The following is an 18,640-nucleotide window of genomic DNA, read 5'->3' as shown; positions in this document are numbered from 1 at the left end:
TGAGTTATCAAAATTCTCTCAGATTTTGTCTTTTAGTGACCTATAGTCTGTTATTGAAATCGATAGACCTGTTGGTTGTGATATTGATTTCTGGAGTCAATATCTTCCTCTGCAATCTGCTCTACAAATTCATTGCTAAAATCTTCGCCAATCAGATTCAGAAAGTCATTGACTCCCTTGTCAGCCCCAACCAATCCGCTTTTATTAGCAGCAGAAGCATTGCTGACAATATTATCCTCTGTCATGAGATTGTGAGGGGCTTCAACCGCAAATCCCATTCCCCAGCTGCTCTCCTCAAGATTGATATCCACAAAGCCTTTAACACAATTAGCTGGGATTTCATCTCGAATGTCCTGCTCCAAATGGCTTTCCCGCCTTCTTTTGTTCACTGGATTCGTCTTTGCATCTCCTCCCCCCGCTTCTCTGTCCTTTTAAACGGTAGTCCGGATGGATACTTTCCCTCTGGCGGTGGCATCCGCCAAGGTTGTCCTATCTCCCCTCTCCTGTTCTCTCTCCCTTGAAGTTCTCTCCCGCTTTATCCAATTGGCCAATGATATCCATCTCATCTCCCCTATCCCCATATGCAAATCCCTCCTTTCCCACTTGGCTTTTGCAGATGACATCATGATTTTCTCCAAGGCGGACCCTCTCTCCATCTCTACCATCATGTCTACCCTCCAGTCCTTTGAGTCCCTATCAGGCCTCAAAATTAACTTGCTCAAGTCCAATATTTTCCTCTAGGGTATCTCCTTTTAAGCCAAGGAGACCTTCCGTATCATCTTTGGCATCCCTCTTGGCTCCCTACCCATCAAATACCTTGGCCTGCCCCTTATCTCCTCCAGGCTCTCCGCCCACCACTACACCCTCCTGCTTGACCATCTTAAGAAGAAACTCCAGCTTTAGAAAGGCAAACTCCTCTCTTTTGCGGGTTGCCTCACCTTGATCAGATCAGTCATCCAGTCCATGTACATCTATTGACCTGGCACCTTCATCCTTCCTACTTCAGTGATCAAATCCTTTGAGAGTCTCCTCTGCTCATTCCTTTGGAAAGGCTCTGATTCTTCCCGGTTCCTCAAGCCTCTGAGCTGGAAGGTCTACCTTCCTAAATCTGAAGGTGGTCTGGGGATCAGAAGAATCAAGGATGCCAATTCGGTTGGAGTTCTTAAACTTATATGAAAAATTGTCTCCAACCATAAAAGCATCTGGGTCGATTAGATCCACTCTGGTCTCCTCAAGCATAAATCCCTTTGGACGGCCCCTTCCATCTCTGATGCCTTCGAAATTTGGAGGAAGATCCTTGAGCATAGACCCCTTGCTGTCACTGCCGTCTCCAATTCCATTGGGAATGGCAACTCTACCTCCCTTTACAAAGACTCGTGGCATCCTTCAGGTATCCTCTCTCATCTCCTCACTTCCAGAGACATCTACTCCTCTGATCTCCCTTCCAATGCCGGGTCTCCTCTATCCTTTCCCCCATGGGCTGGTCACCCCCATCGTCCCCTCCGCTCCCCTCCTCCAATGGCTCTTTCTCTTCTGCCTCGGCCTGGGCCCACATTCGATCTTCTTCTCCGGCTATTCCTTGGCATAAGTTGGTCTGGTTTAAAGGTCACATTCCCCGCCACAATTTCACCCTCTGGCAATGCCTTACCGTCTCCCCAACCAAGCCTTTCTCATTCACCGCCTTATCCCTGCTAATCCTTCCTACTGTCTCTGCCCCTCTGGTATTGAAGACATTCCCCACCTCTTCTTCTTTTTCCCTTTCTCCTCCCTGGTTTGGAAGTCTGTTCTCTCCAAATGCTAGCCCAATATCAGACCCATCCTTCCTTTTGATAGAGAATGCATCTGGATTGATATGACATTCTCTGGCCCTTCCATTTGTGACACTGTGGGTAAACTGGCTTTCTGCGCTACCATCAACCATCTCTGGATGGAATGCAACATTCGAAGATGGACCCCCAAATCTAGGTCCCCGGACCAGATTTGGAAAGCTATCTATTTTGATGTTACCTCTAAAATCCAGAGCATTCACACTTGTCTCCGTCGCCCCGTCCCCTCTACCCTAAAAAACTGCCATATCATCTCTTCTTGGAACCTTTAGGTTGACCTCATTCAGCCTTCTTGAGCTGTCAGTTGGAAGTTGCCCCCCCTCTCTTTTCCTTTTTTTTTTTTTATATTGATTTCTGGACTATTGTTCATATTATTCTGTTGGTCTGAACCTATTTGATTGAAGTTCTATTGGTTCCTGGTTGAGTCAAATAGATTACGGCTGATCTAGACTTTTGTTAATATTGCCTCTTGAAATCGGTCACCTATTGGACTGTGATTTGTTGTTTTGGTTGTTGTTATATTGTTGGACTGGTTTGGTTCGAGGTTCGAGATCTCGTTTCGTTTCGGTATTTCAGTAGGTTCATGACCACTGAAATACCAAAATTTCGGCCGATTTGTTTTTTCTTTTTTTTTTTTCGGTTGGATATTTCGGTGGTCAAATGGTGGTATTTTGACCTAAAACTTGGGGGATAGCCTATTTTAAGGTTAATAAACATGATAAGAACATAAAAATTGTAAAATATTAAAACATGATATTGTTTTAGAGTTGTACCTTTGTTTGGCAGCAACCGTCAAACAGTTCTGAAAATTTTACTTGCTTCATTGCTAGAACAAGATGTACTATGATAGTAAAACAAATAAATAATGCATTTAAGCCATGATCAAACATACATCAACCTTAATTAGCTAATATTTAGAGTATTAGAGTAGTATACTATGCAACTCCCTAATCCACAAGTCCTAACTAAAGTCAAACACTGAGCATGTAACTTACACAACAGTACATCAGTAATCATAACGACTATGTAGTATCTACTATCTACTGGAAAGAACTATGACGGCCTAGCTGGATTCCACCCTCAGTATGATGGAGTCGACGTGCATTTTCCTCTGACTACACCACAAATGCATGCCACGTCATAGTCTGAGAGAAGAATCGAACGTAGTCCTCCACAGCTACCAAAAAGACTGAGTCATCTATATACTGAAGGTAACCTATCTGAGGGTACATATCACCACCATAGTATAAAGAACTCGCCATTGGGTTACTGTCAACTGATGGTCCCGGCAACGTGTACAGGTTGGCTGGGTATGAGAATAAACTGTCCACAAAGCCACTACCATGTGACTGGGTCAGAGAGCCATAGTCAATACTACTACTAGGAATGGATGAACCAGATGTATGCCCCATCCCAGTGAATTAACCATAAGGTACATGATACTGCGACCAGGTGCTCCCTCCAGTAAATGATGGGATATGCCATTGCCCACTCCCTCTACTATCACTGTCAGGATGACTATCCCCTCCACTCAAACTCATTCCGCCAATAGAAATAAATAGACTATCAATGTCCATACAATCTCATTGCCCTTCATCGAATCGACGACGAGGCCCTCTAATGTAACCTGAACTCCTCCCTCCACCTGATGGATGTGCACCATGATTAGAATCTTATGTGGCATACTCAAACTGACTCTCCCTAGCGAATCACACTGGCTCCGACTGTGGATCATCCTGCTCACACTGCTCTCAAACTCCTTAAAATCTATCACCACCACCTCCCCCATCACCATCATCACCCCTTAAAATCTATCACCACCACCTCCCCCATCACCATCATCACCATCATCGTCGTCATCACCATCACCGTCGCCACCATCATCATCGTCATCACCATCGCCCATCACCATCACCATCACCATCACCACCTTCACCATCACCATCTCATCGTCATCACCATCACCGTTGCCACCATCATCACCCTCTTCATCACCTCCTCCATCACCATCACCATCACCATCACCATCACCATCACCACCTTCACCTCACTATGTGTCTGTGTATATGGTTGTCTGAGTCTAGGTGTGGGTACGACCACCCGATGAAATGGACCCATCATCTTCGTCATCATCATCATCCCTACCAGGTGCAGGCTAGAATAGTCGAGGGGTCTGTGAATGTATCCTTCCATCTGTAGCCATATAATCATCAACATTGACCGCCATCTCTCGCACTAGATATGGGTCCGGCCTACCTCCTAGCTAATCCATCAATGGCTCGCCTTTATCCCTCACTCAGTCCACTAAAGGATCCTCATCATCTGAGTCGATCTGAAAAATATCAGCCAGCTTGATCTAACCCTTATCATTATCCTGACCCATACGTATGTGCTGCATCCTCAATCTCATAATTCAAACATTGTGAACCTAATCGATTTCGCCTCTTTGAGGATGAGTGAAAATGTGCTCCAATTTCTCTCACAACCAGATGCAGAACATGCCTGGGAGAGTACTTTAATGGAAATCTTCCTCAATTCCGAAGACGAACCCCCATACAACACCCACCATTCAGTTGCATTATAAGCATGGTTTAAAGTATAAAAGATTATTTATGTTCCAAAACACTTATATCAGTAACATACTAAATTTTGGATTTCATACCAGGATCAGTATTCATACAATCGATATATGCGGCGGGAGCCCCGAAGCTGCCTAATGCATCCCTGAATTCTTTCGTCTATAACAAATTTACAATTAGGACCCTAATTAACAACCATTGTACTGAAATTTAGATTCCTATAGTATAATAGCAATAGTAGTATAAAACTAACCTCAGTATTGGCTTTCGCTTGTAAATCGGGGTTTGATTGTAACTTGGCAACCACCTGCTTCACTGCTTCTAGAAGATCCGGATCCAATGCAAGTCTCTTGTTGTACTGATACCTAGGGTTTAAATAGTATGCTGAAATGTGACAAAACATATTATTGTCAATGTGAACATTAATGCATTTTTATCATATAAAAGAATGTCTTCAGATTTGCTTACCAGCCTTATGCAACGGATGCGAAAACTGGCGCTCCCAACGGTCTTCTATTATTTCCACAAATTTCCTACTTCCACGTGGGTTGGCAGCATAGACATTTTCCTTCATCATTGCAATAGTAGCCCACAGGCTTGGCAAAGTGGGTTTGAAAGCAGAATCCACCAACTTCAACACGCGAACAATTGGTGCCAAGATTTTAACCACTTTACCCAATTGTGTCCAAAACTACTCTGATGAAATGGTTTCTTGTGCCTCCCTACCACCAGCTGATTCTGCTTCCCTCCAACCAAACCACTCCTTAGATGCAAACAGGGATCGAAGACCAACTTTCTTGGATTCAAAATTCTGGAGTGCAATATAATTGGTAGCAAATCTTGTGAGATCGGGCTTCACCAAGTCACCCCCGCACTTCTCCCTCAATAGGTTCAATGAAAACCCATGATTATAGACAAATGTACTCACTTGCCTAGCCCTTTCAACCACAGTCTGCACCATTTTCAGTTTCCCCATATCCTTCAACATTAGGTCAATGCAGTGTGCTGCACAAGAAGTCCAAAAGAGTTGGAATCTAGGTTTGTTCATCATTTTAATCCCGGCCTTCTTGTAGTTACTTCCATTGCCAGTCACAATCTGAACAACATTTTGTATCCCAACTTCTTCCATAACATCCTTCAAAAGCTTGTAAATATATTTTGCATCCTTTCTTTCCTCGGATGCATCAATAGACTTCAAGAAAATGGTTCTACCATCACAATAAACCATAAAATTGATGATGGACTTTCTCGTGGGCCCTGTCCAACCATCACACATTATGGTTATCCCATAGCTCTTCCACAACTTTTAACTCATCAATATATGCTTTCAACTCAGACTTCTCCTTAGGCAAAATATACATTCATCACCTCATATGCAGTCTGCCCCTTTATCCCTGGACCGGCCTCAGCCACAGCATCAAGCATCGACTGGTAATATGGACCTGTGGTGGCGTTTGTTGGGATGCTATGAAATATCATCCACTTAGACACAGCCTCCGCAACATAAGCCTTCATGTCTCCCTACATCCCCTTTATCTTATGCTGCTTACTACCCTTTTCTGTACACACGGGGATCCTGTCATAGAACGGGGTTCACACGAGATGGAACCACTGGAGGTGGAGGTGGAGGTGGAGGTGGAGGTGGTGGTGGGGCTGCCCTTGTACTCTGTGATCTCCTAAAGGGCAAAGGGATCTGTGAAGATCCACTACCTCCAGCTCTAGATGGACCAGCTCCTCTATGTCTATACCTTTCCGTCTCCTCATGAAGACTATCGGCTCAATGCTTGCACCTACCGCCAATCTCTAGCCTCTTGCTCAGTTTCTATGTCATCAGGCACATACACTGGGTCATCGCTGTCATCATCACTATCATCATTATATCGATGCACGGGAGCATGTAGTGCCTCCTCAAACTCTATCCTCTTCTCTTTTGCTGCTTTTCTCTTATTCCCCCTTCATGTCTTCAACTATGGCCTTGGCAATATGATTAGGCACTTCTCTGCATCTAGCCACATCTGAGGAATTTCCAACTAGATGTTGCTTAAGTCTTGTGGCCCCACCACCCATAAACCTCTTATGACAGTAGTTGCATTTTGTATGCCTCTTATCGCCATCAATCGACTCTCCGTGTTTCCATGCAATCTCTCCACTATCACATCTATTATCATGTCTCCCACCTCCTCTCCCTCTTCACCCGCCTTCCTCATTGCCTCATCTAGCCATTTTATGTCACACTGATGTTGATGCATAGAAAAAAGAATGTCATTATTAACTTACAAGTATATAGTAGCTGCTTATATTTTGTTTTTACATAAAATTATTTTTTAATCAATTTTAAAAAATATTTTAATGACAATACAACAAAATCAAAGATGTTATAACATAACCAGCATATAGTACGCTCCAAAACACTTTAATATTAATCTATTTAAAATCAAAACAGAAAATTTTCCCTTTTTTTAAATTATTTTTCAATTATTAATCTATTTTTCATATTTTTCAAAAATTAAAATAAATAATTACCAGCTGGAAAATTTTTTCACTCCGATGGAGTCATAGAACAGCTACTGGTGACTAACATATATATAGTTGACAACCATCAAAGCAATATTTATCATAAGAAGTAACAATTTATGTTAATGAAAAATGAATTTTTAAACTAGAAAAATAAAAAAATATATATTTATGTACCAATAACAAATTTCGACTCTGTGAGGTCATAGATCAGCCTCTAATGTCTAACATATAAAAAATCTACAAGCATCCAACAAGTATTTATGTACTATTTCAAAAAAAAAAAAGGTTTTAGAAAAAGAACTTTACCTTCCTTAAGCTTTGAATGTATATATCTTCTTGTAAGAGTTCAATGGAAGTCAAAGAGTGTGATGATATGGCTAATTAGAGGATGGAATGAGTGTTTTTCCTTCAAAATAGGCTCCTTGAACCAAAACCACCGAGACAGCCGAGACGACGAAATGGAGTATTTATAACACATGGACTGTACCATTTCGGCGAGATACCAAAACAGTATCGAAATTTTGACCAAAATTTTGTACAACCCTTAATTTGTACCTAGTTTTGTTTTGGTAAAAAAAGAACAACCAAAATACCGAAATTTGGCCGAAATTTCAGCGAGATTTCAAACCATAGTTTGGTTGTTCTTTGGTTTAAAGTTCTTGCAGTTTGGGTCTAGTTTGAGTTTTCAAATCTCGTCCTACATTAAGTGGTATCAGAGCATGGCTGAGAACAACCCTCTCACCTTAGCTTCTATTATGGAGATGTTACAGAATACGAGAGCTGAACTGAAGGCTGAACAAGCTCTTGGTGCAAGGTTGTTGGTTGTGAAGACCCACAAGAACCTACTTGTGACTCTCATACACCACCTGAAGTGGAAGCCCCATTGAATGCAATTGCTCAGTTGGCTAACAGGAGACCTAACCCTAATCTGAGAGCACTACAGAGGGTTCTTGGAGAGCAACCTGCTTTTGAAGAACATATAAGGGGTTATTTTGAGACTGAACGTCCTACACCTCGGAGGTACTCAAGCGATTCACAGAAAGTCAACCTTGATTTGAAGGAGTTTGATGGTAGACATGACCCCTTATTGTTCTATGATGTGTAGCTGCATTGGATGATTATTTTGACTATTATGACCTACCTGAGGAACGGAAGATGAAACTAGCTCGTGCTAAGCTAGTTGAGGCTGCTCGTGATTGGTGGAGAACCTTTGAGCAAGAGTAGGAAGACCGTGGTAGAGAGCCTACTACTTGGGAGGAGATGAAGCTTGAACTATCTGACAAATACTTACCACATAACTTTAGAGCTCGCATACAAGATCAGCTGAATTCTCTTCATCAATAGACTATGACCGTTGCAGAATACATGAACAAGTTTAATGCACTTTATTCTCACACAGACATAAGGGAGAATGAAGGGCAACAACTATCTCGGTTTCGACTGGGATTGCAAGCTGAAATCAACAGAGGAATTGGTGTTGTTGATGTGTACGCAGTAAGGGATTGCTATGACAAGGCCCTACGAGCAAAGGAGCTCATAGCACAGACAAGTAGAAGGTTTAGTTATCAAGCTGGAGAGGTCACAAAGAATTTTCCAGCCACTAAACCTGATAGTTCAGCACCCCCAAAGGCCACCTTTCCTCCACGGGCTGATTACAAAGGAAAAGCACCTATGACAGGTAACAATAAAGTACAGTGTTTTCATTGCCAAGAGGTAGGACACTTTGCTAAGTCTTGCCCACATAAGCAGAGGGATAATGCAGTGGCTGAAATTGAAGAACCTAATGGGGAAGATGAGTCAGCTCTTTATCCATACCCCTTGGACGACGATGATGATGGTAGGTATGACTATGACCAAAAGATACTAATGATGATGGCACTTATGGCATTCATGTGATTAGTAATGTCTTGATGGCTGAAACCATGGAAGAAGACTCCACTAAAGGATTCTACATTGAAGAGATCATAGTAGACAAGACTAAAGCTGTAAAAGATGAGGAAGTGATTGAAAGCACTCCACAACAAGACTTTGGGATTCATGATGAAAAGGAAGAGCTTGTTCCTCCTACCCTTGATGAGAACGCTACCAACATTGATGACTCTATTCATACAACATTCACGGTTGGTATTGATCCAGAGGTCAAACATATAGAGTTTGTTATGCCATCATGGTTCTTCGAAGAAAAAGCTCCACGTCTTAAAGACTACCTTCCAAAATTCTACAAGCAACCCAAATTTTGTATGGGAATGGTCAAAGCTACTACTGACATGTTTCCCCCTTATCACTGCAAAATTCAAGAACGAATTTTTTCAAGATAGAGACAATTGATGCAGATTCTTCACCAAACTAGGCTTGTTTTATTAGGAATAAGTCTAGCGTTGGGTTGTATATGTGTTGGGCCTTCAGTCCATGTGGTTTGGATTGTAATGGGCCATTTTTATAGGTCTAAACTAGGGGTTCTAAGGTTGCATACGGGATTCATTGATTTGTTTCCTTTTTCTTTAGGTTCCTTTTTAGATGGGGTTATTTAGTTTCTAATTTCAGTATTAGTTAGTTTCTAATTCCAGTTGTTTTATTTCATAGTTTACCTTTTCCAGATTTAGTAACTAGATGTTAGTAACCTTTATTTCAGTGTTTTAGTAACTTTAAAGTTACTAATTGTAATCACCCCCCCCCAATCACTATTATAAATAAAGCGGAAGGGCTCCGTTTAAGCCCCACGATTTCAAGAACAAAAAAACTCTACTGCTGCCACTGCAATGTCTCTGCTGAGATTTGTCTTGTGTTTGATCATGGCTGAAGGAATTGGTGTTTGATCCAATTGACTCTTAGTGGTGTGAAGCCCAAGAGGTTCCTTTCAAGTGTTTTGTTCTTCTCTTTTCAAGCTTGATTATCAAGGTTCTACTACTGCCAAACAAAACAGGTATTTACTTTCTTAAATTCTGCCCAGAAATTCCTGCAGAACTCATAATCGACCTCTGCTATATGTAGCAGTTTAAGTCCTTCTTTTGGCGCATAGTTCTGGTCGATCATTCCTCCCACCTGGGCAAGGATCGATCCTGCTCTGGTCTGGTTCCGACCAGCCATATTGGAGTTAATAAAAATCTCCTTATTTTCGTCTTTTATTGACCTATGTTGTCCAGAACATATGCCGATAGGTCTGATTTAATTCCTATGGTTTCTTTGACCTATGGTTCAGTTTATAGTTGATTTGAACCTATTTAATTTACTTATCAGTCCCTTTATCAGCTATGTTGATCTGTTCTAAGAAGCTCTACTGATTTGAGGTCGATAACCTGATCTTGTTTAGTCTGTTGTCTTCTATAATCTGATTTTCTGTGAAAGTGTTTGGGGCTGGTTTATGGTTGTTCTTGGTTTAAAATTTCCTGTAGATTGAGACTTGGTTAGACCTCTATCATAGTCTTCATTAGACAGCTCCTAAAGTACCCCTATTACATACATTACAACACTCCCCCTTAAGCTGGAGAATAAATGTCATACATTCCCAGCGTGCATAAGAGGGAATTTAAGAGGTGAGGAATGAGTCCTTTGGTGAAGATGTCTGCTAACTGATCACTCATCTTCACAAAGGGCATGCAAATGTTGCCAGTGTCAATTTTTTCTTTGATGAAGTGCTGGTCCACTTCAATGTGCTTTGTTCTACCATGTTGCACTGGATTTATGGGCAATGCTTATGGTTGCTTTATTATCACAGTAGAGACACATAAGTCCATCAATAGCATATCCAAACTCAAGAACTAGTCGTATCAACCAAATGAGTTCACAAACTCCATAATTCATTGCCTTGTATTCTGCCTCTGCACTAGATCTAGATACAACAGGTTGTTTCTTGCTCCGTCATGTAGCCAAATTACCAACGACAAATGTGTGATAGCCAGAAGTAGATTGTCTATCAGAGATGGATCCAGCCCTATCAGCATTAGAATAACCTTCTATCATCAAGTGATTGTTCTGGGGTATATAAGGGTCTTGTTCCTAGAGAGGACTTAAAGTATCTAAGGATGCAGTCATAGGATCCAAGTGCCCACTCTTGGGAGCATGCATAAACTGGCTCACTACTCCCACTGCATAAGTAATATCTGGGCGAGTCAGAGACAAATATATCAGCTTCACCACTAACCTCTGGTATTTTCTCGCATCAACAAGAGAGGAACCACAGTCTTCTCCTAACTTGTGATTCTGCTCAATAGGAGAACTTACCATTCTACACCCCAACATCCCTGTTTCCTTAAATAGGTCTAACACAAATTTCCTTTGGCAAATAATGATTCCCTTATCAGACCTTAACACTTCAATCCCCAAGAAGTACCTTTAGTGTCCTAGGTCTTTGATCTCAACTTGCTTGGCCAAGTAGGCTTTTAGCCTAGCTATCTCATCATTGTCATCTCCAGTCACCACGATATCATCAACACAGACAATAAACGCTGTGATGTTACCATTACCTATCCGGGTAAGTAATGTGTGATCTACTCGACTCTGGGCATAGTTGTCATGGCGTCAAATCGATCCAAGGCGGTGGAGGGGTGGCTAATCGATTTGACGATGAATCACCCGTTATGGCGTTGCCATGGCGGTCAAATCACCCATGTGTCATTTTTTTATTTTTTCTATTTTCTAAAGTTATTTAGTATGCTATTTTTTTTACTTTCTCTATTTTCTAAAGTTATTTAGCATGCTACAAGCCTACAATATATATCTTATAACATATAAAACCAACATTAAGCAACATCAAATCATCAAAAATCAACATAGCCCTATCAAAATCACCCTGCATTTTACAAAAAATCGACTGCCTAGTGAATCAGGTATGACCTGGAGTCCATAGTGGTGCCATGGCGACGCCTATCAGCCAATGGCAACCACCATTTGTGGTTCACGTAAATCGTAACACTGCCATGAACTTCTTTTTCCTCCAGGACGCCAAAACGCCGCCTTGGCGATGCCTAGGCGACGCCATGACAAATACGACTCTGGGAATACCAATTCTTCAAGATGGACTGTTTGAACCTCTCAAACCAAGCTTTTGGTGATTGCTTGAGACCATATAGAAGAGCCTTCTTTGGGAGAGACACCTTACCATCAGCTGCTGAAAATTTAAAGCCAAAAGGGAGCTGCATATACACTTCCTCCTCTAAGTCACCATGGAGAAAGGCATTTTTCACATCTAACTAATATAAGGGCCAATTTCTATTTGCCACCACAGATAAAAGAGCTCTTATAGAGTTATGTTTGGCCACAAGAGCAAAGGTTTCCTGATAATCAATTCCATAGATTTGATTGTACCCTTTGGCGACCAATCTTGCCTTGTACCTCTCAATAGCACCATTTGATTGGTACTTGATTGTTTAGACCCACCAACTGGAACTCTTCCCTTGGGAAGATCAACCAGTTTCCAACTGCCGTTCTTCTCAACGGCCATCATTTCCTCAGACATGGCTTACTTCCACTAGGGGTCTATCATAGCCTCAATAACAGTTTTAGGGATGGAAGCAGAAGAAAGAGCAATAGTAAAGGCAACACCTATAGGAAAGAGCATCAATGGAAACAAACTGGGCTATAGGATTAGTACAAGCTCTCTTACCCTTTCGAACAACAATAGGGAGGTCTAACTCGGAAGGAGAAGAAATGTTATTTGACTGAGGAGGATGAGCTCAGGATTTTGATCCAAAGAGGACTCTTGAAAAGTCTTCTTTGTCCGTCTTATAGACACAATATCAGGTGTCTTCTCTGTACAAGGTCCACCAGTATCAACAATATCCACAGTGTCAACATCATCCACCTCTTCATTGTTCCCAATATCAAAAGAGAAAGGAGTAAGAGGCAAGGGAGAAAGAAATGTAATAGCATCAGCCTTTTCACTTACACTTCAATTCTCCCCTTGAAGAGGATGCTGATAAGAAGCAAAGGAAGGCACAGACTCAAGGAAGGTGACATCTTTGGAAAGAAATATCCTACGAGACGATGGATGACAACACTTGTAGCCTTTGGTAGTAGAAGAATACCCAAGGAAGAGGCATTTCAGAACCGAGATCAAGTTTGGTGTGGGAGTATTTCTTTACATGCACATAACAAATACAACCAAAAAACCCGGGGAGGAAGAGAGAAAGCAAAAGACTGAGGAGACAAGAGTGCAACGGGGTTTTGGGACCCAAGGATTGGTCGGCATGCAATTGATTAGAAATGCAGTAGTAAGGACAGCCTCAGGCCAAGAACTTTTAGGTAAATGCATACAAAGTAGAAAGCTTCTACCAACACATGCAAGCTGATGGATAATACCATTGTCAATGAAAAAATCCTGTAGACCACCATATATGTACTCCCCCCTTTATCAAACCCAACAATTTGATCTTGGTTTCAAACTGAGTGTAGACCATTTTATAAAAGTTTTTGAAGGCATAATAAACCTCGCTCTTCTATTTTATAAGAATAGTCCAAGTGCAACGAGAGAAATCATCAACAAATAAAACAAAGTAACGATGGCCAAATAAGAAGGTAATAGGACAAGGTCCCCAGACATCAGTATGCACAATGTGAAAGGGAACAATAGATCTACAACCATGATAGGGATAAGATGAATGACAATGTTTAGCAACAGTACATGGTTCACAATTAAATACATGAGAAGAAGAAAAAGACGTAAATAAATGAGATAATTGTTTCCTCATAACAAGAAAAGAGGGATGCCCCAAACGTTGATGCCAAAGCATCACAGAATCCATAGAACTACTATCACTAGAACCACATGCATAGGACTGTTTAGTAAAAACAGATAATTACAGTCAATGCAATAGAGTCTGCTCTCCTCATGTCCACTACCAATAATCCTCTTCGTCACCAAATCCTGAACAAAATAGTGGGAAGGGAAAAATGTGACAACAATTCAAAAATTTAGTCAAAGTACTCACAAACAAAAGGTTCAAAGTAAGGTGGATATGAATAACTAATTTAAGAGAAATAGAAGTAATGGGAATACTGCCTTTACCAGAAACAGAGGAGAGGATACCATCAGCCACCCAAACCTTATCCTTACCAAAACAAATAGAGTAAGAATCTTCATAATTGGGCGTACCAGTCATTTGGTCAGTGGCACCAGAGTCAATAACCTATGAAGGAGCTATGGAAGGTGCAGATGTGGTGGCATTCATAGCAGAAGTTGAGGCATCCTGTAAGGTAGATTTGCTATCAAGCCAATACATGAACCATCGGAGCACTGCAATATCATCCCTAGAGAAGGAGTTGGTATCTGTCTGTGAGGGTCCTCGAGGATCAGTCTCTGTATAGAACCATGGGTTGTAGCCCCACCTCGATGGCCACCACGTTACTAGTAGATCCACCACGTGTACTAGGATAACCATGAAACACCCAGCACCAATCTAGTGTACCCAGGTTTCCCATAATGATCACACCGTCGAAGTCTATCTGTGGGGATGACCCTTAGCCTCGGCCGCCTCCACGCCATTCTTTATGAGCTGTGGAAGGAGCAGATTGCTCAAGTGGAGCAGAATCCATAATACCTCTTCTGGTCTCCTCACCCAATAAGTAGCTACACACCTCATTAAGGTACGAAAGGGGTGACCGGCCCAAAATCTGTATTCAGATTTGCTCATAATCCGAGTTCAACCCTCCAAGTAAGATCATAACTCGCTCCTTTTCAAGGGACTTGTGGACTTTGGTTTTGTCTTTGGGATTAGACAATTGAAGGTCCCGATAATGATCATACTCCTCCTAGAGTACTATAACAGTATTGTAATAGTCATGTTTCCCTGCTTCATGGAGAGAGCCTGCTGAAGGAGTTGGTAAACCTTAACAAAGTCACCCATCTTGTCAATAGTCTTGGAGATACTATTCCAAATACCCTTAGCAGTTTCTTTCTGGATAAATCTTCTGCTGATCTCAAGCTTCATGGAAAAAATGAGCTAAGTCATAACAATGGACTTCACGGTTTCCCATTTACGATATTCGGGGTTAGAACAACGAGAGCCTTGATAGTCCTATTAATATATCCAAGTTTCCCTCGACTCCTCAAGGATAAACTTCACAAAGTATGACTATTCCAAATAGTTGGTGCTATCCAAATTGACAACATAAACCTGAGTGTTGGGATTGTCAAAGACAATCTTGCTGGGATTGGTACTACTCAGCCCACCCGATGTAGCTTCCAAAAGTTCAGTGAGATCAGACATAATGGGTGGATACTCTTAAACAACCACAGTTGGAATCCACAGCAAAAGGCAACATAATACCCAATATTGTCTTCTCAGAACCAAGAAAAAAAAATTTCAGCAAGCTAAAAAACCTTGAAATTTGAGATAAAACCAATCAAATCCACTATTTATTGTAGTAATTTATTCCAATCACACATATGCATCATAAGATAGGATACATTCATAAAAAAAAATAAAAAGAAAAACCCAAGAGCACAATATTAGTCATTTCAGACCATATATGCAAAAAAAATGGGTTCTGTCAATACCTAGCAGCAAGCAAAGATTTGAGTTGTGTTCCAACAACACCACAAATCTCAAACCACAACTTAGGATGGCCAAACAAGGCGCCTTTGGCGACACTTACAGGCCCAGCCCCATCCCCAACACTCGCTTGAGGAGAGAGAGAGAGAGAGAGAGAGAGAGAGAAGCTCGAAAATGGAGCTGGCAGTAATGCTAGACAGGTCATGAAAGCTTGGTTTGAGCTCTAATAAGTCCTTGTAATGCTTCAATCTCCCTCCAAGAGTCTTTAAGATGCTTCTCAAGCTCCACTAGGTCACCTTGTTGAATTTCTTTACATGGTATAGCCTCTATTGGACCTTTTCGTTTTCTGGGGTTTCAAAAGAGACTCAAAGAATAAGAGGAAGAAGCCTTAGTCAACTCTCAAACTCCTTGTACCTCTACTACCAAGTTGGAGTAGAGAAGATTAAGATTAAAGATGTAGGAGAAAGAGAGAAGAGAAGAAGAAAGGAGAAGGAGAAGGAGAAGGAGAGAAGATAAGCGGAGAAAGAGAGAGATGAGGGCAAAACGTTAGAGAGCTCTTAGCTCTTCTCACCTATATTAAGTTTCATTCTAATATCCTTTAGGAAATACATATCCCCCAAGGGAAGTGAAAGAGAAAAAAGGAAAACAAATGAGATCAACTTAACAAAAAGACAACCTAAATAACCCCTATCAACATACATTTCGACATTAAAACAAGTTAAGATTAGAAGAAGTATATGATGAATTGAAGCGGCTATACAGATTCCAAATTTTAAAAGATTAAAATTTGAATAGTCAACGAATCCAAACGCCGAAATGAGGGCATCGATGTCACAACCAAATCATTTTGCACTAGAAGTTCGGTAGGGGGGGCGCCAAACTCTACAGTAATGGGTTAAATCTTCAAACCATTATGAGTTCTCTATAATTCATTATAATAATATTTTTTTTAAATTGAAAATTTTAAATATGGTTTAAGAACAAGAACTTTTGAAAAAAAAGAAAACAAGGGGAAAGCCTCATGGATGGTGGATCATGTTGTTGAGATGGGCTACTAAATTGGCACGTGGCTTATCCAACGAATTCCCCCTTCTATCAGAATAACCAAATCACTTGTCCATGTGGCAGCACAAGCACAATCCATCTTTGTGAAAAGATCTCAAACACTTCACATAGGAAACCTTTTTCCTAAGAGTATATAACACAAAAATGCTTACACTTTCCTTCTCTGTGCTTGTAAACGGGAGCCCAGCCGATTACTTCTCCTCTGTGGGTATCACACAAGGCAGTCCCCTTTCGCCTTTTCTCTTCTCTATGGCTCTTGAGGTTCTCTCCAGATCCATCCAATCCTCCACTGACCTCCATCTCATTTCACCTAGCCCTTAATGCAAACCCCTTATGCTTACCCACTTCGCGTTTGCTGACGATCTCAAGACCTTCTCCAAGGCTGACCATTCTTCTATCTCCTCTATCATGCCCTCTCTTTGCCTCTTTTAATCCCATTCGGGCCTCCAAATCAATCCCCTCCAATCTAACTTACTTCCTTTTGGGCATCCCCCCTTCTGACCAAGCTAGGGTCCTCCTTCTTACTGGCTTCTCCCTTGGTTCCCTCCCAGTCAAGTACATGGGTCTTCCTCTCATTACTTCCAAGTTCTCCGCCCATCATTGCTCCCCTCTGATTAATCAACTCCGGAAAAGGCACTAGCTTTGGAAAGGAAAGCTCCTATCCTACGTCATCTGGTCCTCATCCGATCGGTCCTCTAATCATTATATCTCTAGTGGTCCAAAGTGTTATCCCTTACCTCATCCACCTCCAAACCATCAACAACCTCCTCTCTTCCTTCCACTGGAAAGGTGTTGACTCCTCTCGCTTCCTCAGGCCTGACTTCTGGGATAAATTCTGTCTTCGCAAATTTGAGGGTGGGTTTAGCCTTCGTTGAATCTCTGATGTCATATCTGCTTCTATCCTCAAGCTTATTTGGAAGATCACCAAGCACAAGAGCATCTGGGTCTCCTAGATCTATTCCTACCCCCTTAAACAGGAATCCCTTTGGACTGCCTCTCACTCCCATAATTCCTTTTGGATTTGGCGTGGCATTCTAAATTCTAGACACCTAGCCCTCTATGTTATTTCCTTCTCCATTGGCAATGATCCTCGACCTCCCTGTGGCTTAACCCTTGGCATCCCTCTGGCATACTCTCCCATTTAATCTCTTCCAGAACCATTTATGCCTCTGGTATCCCTATATCGGCCATTTTCGACACCATCCTCTCCTCCGGCTCCTAGACCCCTCCCCTTTCGTCCCTCCTCTCTCTGATCTCTGGTTCTCCCTTCCCCCCAACCCTCCAGGCCATCGCGAAAGAGAGGATAAGATCTGTTGGCTCCCCTCCCCCTTGGGGATCTTTACCACTACCTCTGCTTGGAACCACTCTCGTACCATCTGCCTTATCGTCCCTTAGCGCAATATTATCGGGTTCAAAGGCCACATCCCTTGCCATAGCTTCGCTGCCTGGCGTAATCTTTGATTGCCTCCCCACCCAATCTTCCCTCATCTCTAGGCGCATTCCAGTCCCCCCTCCTATTGCCTTTGCTGGAATGGCACCTAAGACTTTAACCACCTTTTCTTCTCTTGTCCCTTTTCCTCTTCATATGGAAAAAGGTTCTTAAATCTTGCTGACCCTCCAGTAGAAGCCCTCTCCATAGTTTTTAAGGCGCTGGTAAGGCACTGATGCGGTCTAGAGATGGTAAGGCAGTGCTCCACCTTACGTGAAGTGGCGTCTTATGGGTTTTTTTTTTTTTAAACACATTTTAAAATTACTTGATGGAGATTCCAAATATAGATTTTTTATTGGTAGGTGTATGGTTTTGTTAATACTTGAGATGTATGGGATCAGCTTTACTCCACCAAAAATAACCAAAACAAACAAAACAAAAACACGATTCACAAATAGGGTTTGGATTTTGTCAAGGGTTTTAAGAAAGGGCTTTGAGAAGGAATCAAAGAACAAGGAAGAACCACTGATCCAGGCAACCATTTTGCTCCGGCAACGGTGAACTTCATTCTTCTTTAACATGAGTAAAAATATAGTGGATGACCTTAAGGCTTAGGCACTCATTTTGGCATCATAGAGGTAAGTATAATAAATACTTGTATTTTTTATGTCTTCTTTTCTTTATATTTATAATTTGGTTTCATAATTATATATTTATATTATATGTTAATATGTT

The 18,640-nt window shown here is 41.6% G+C and overlaps 1 protein-coding gene across 4 annotated transcripts in view; it reads right to left on the bottom strand.

Annotated features, from left to right (window-relative positions):
* The window catches only part of LOC122059608 (amino acid transporter AVT1A), a 60,979-nt gene that overhangs the window by 4,069 nt on the left and 38,270 nt on the right, over positions 1–18,640 (bottom strand). For 3 of the 4 annotated variants that reach the window (XM_042622498.1, XM_042622495.1, XM_042622496.1), the window contains one exon: positions 13,721–13,784. The exons of the other annotated variant lie outside the window; for it this stretch is intronic. In XM_042622498.1, coding sequence (XP_042478432.1) covers positions 13,721–13,784 — 64 coding nt within the window. The remainder of the gene's footprint in view (positions 1–13,720; positions 13,785–18,640) is intronic. 4 annotated transcript variants of the gene reach the window in all.

Source organism: Macadamia integrifolia, chromosome 13, assembly GCF_013358625.1.
Source record: "Macadamia integrifolia cultivar HAES 741 chromosome 13, SCU_Mint_v3, whole genome shotgun sequence".
Taxonomy (NCBI): domain Eukaryota; kingdom Viridiplantae; phylum Streptophyta; class Magnoliopsida; order Proteales; family Proteaceae; genus Macadamia; species Macadamia integrifolia.
Note: the sequence above shows the minus strand (reverse complement) of the source record. Positions and strands in the feature narration are given on the sequence as shown.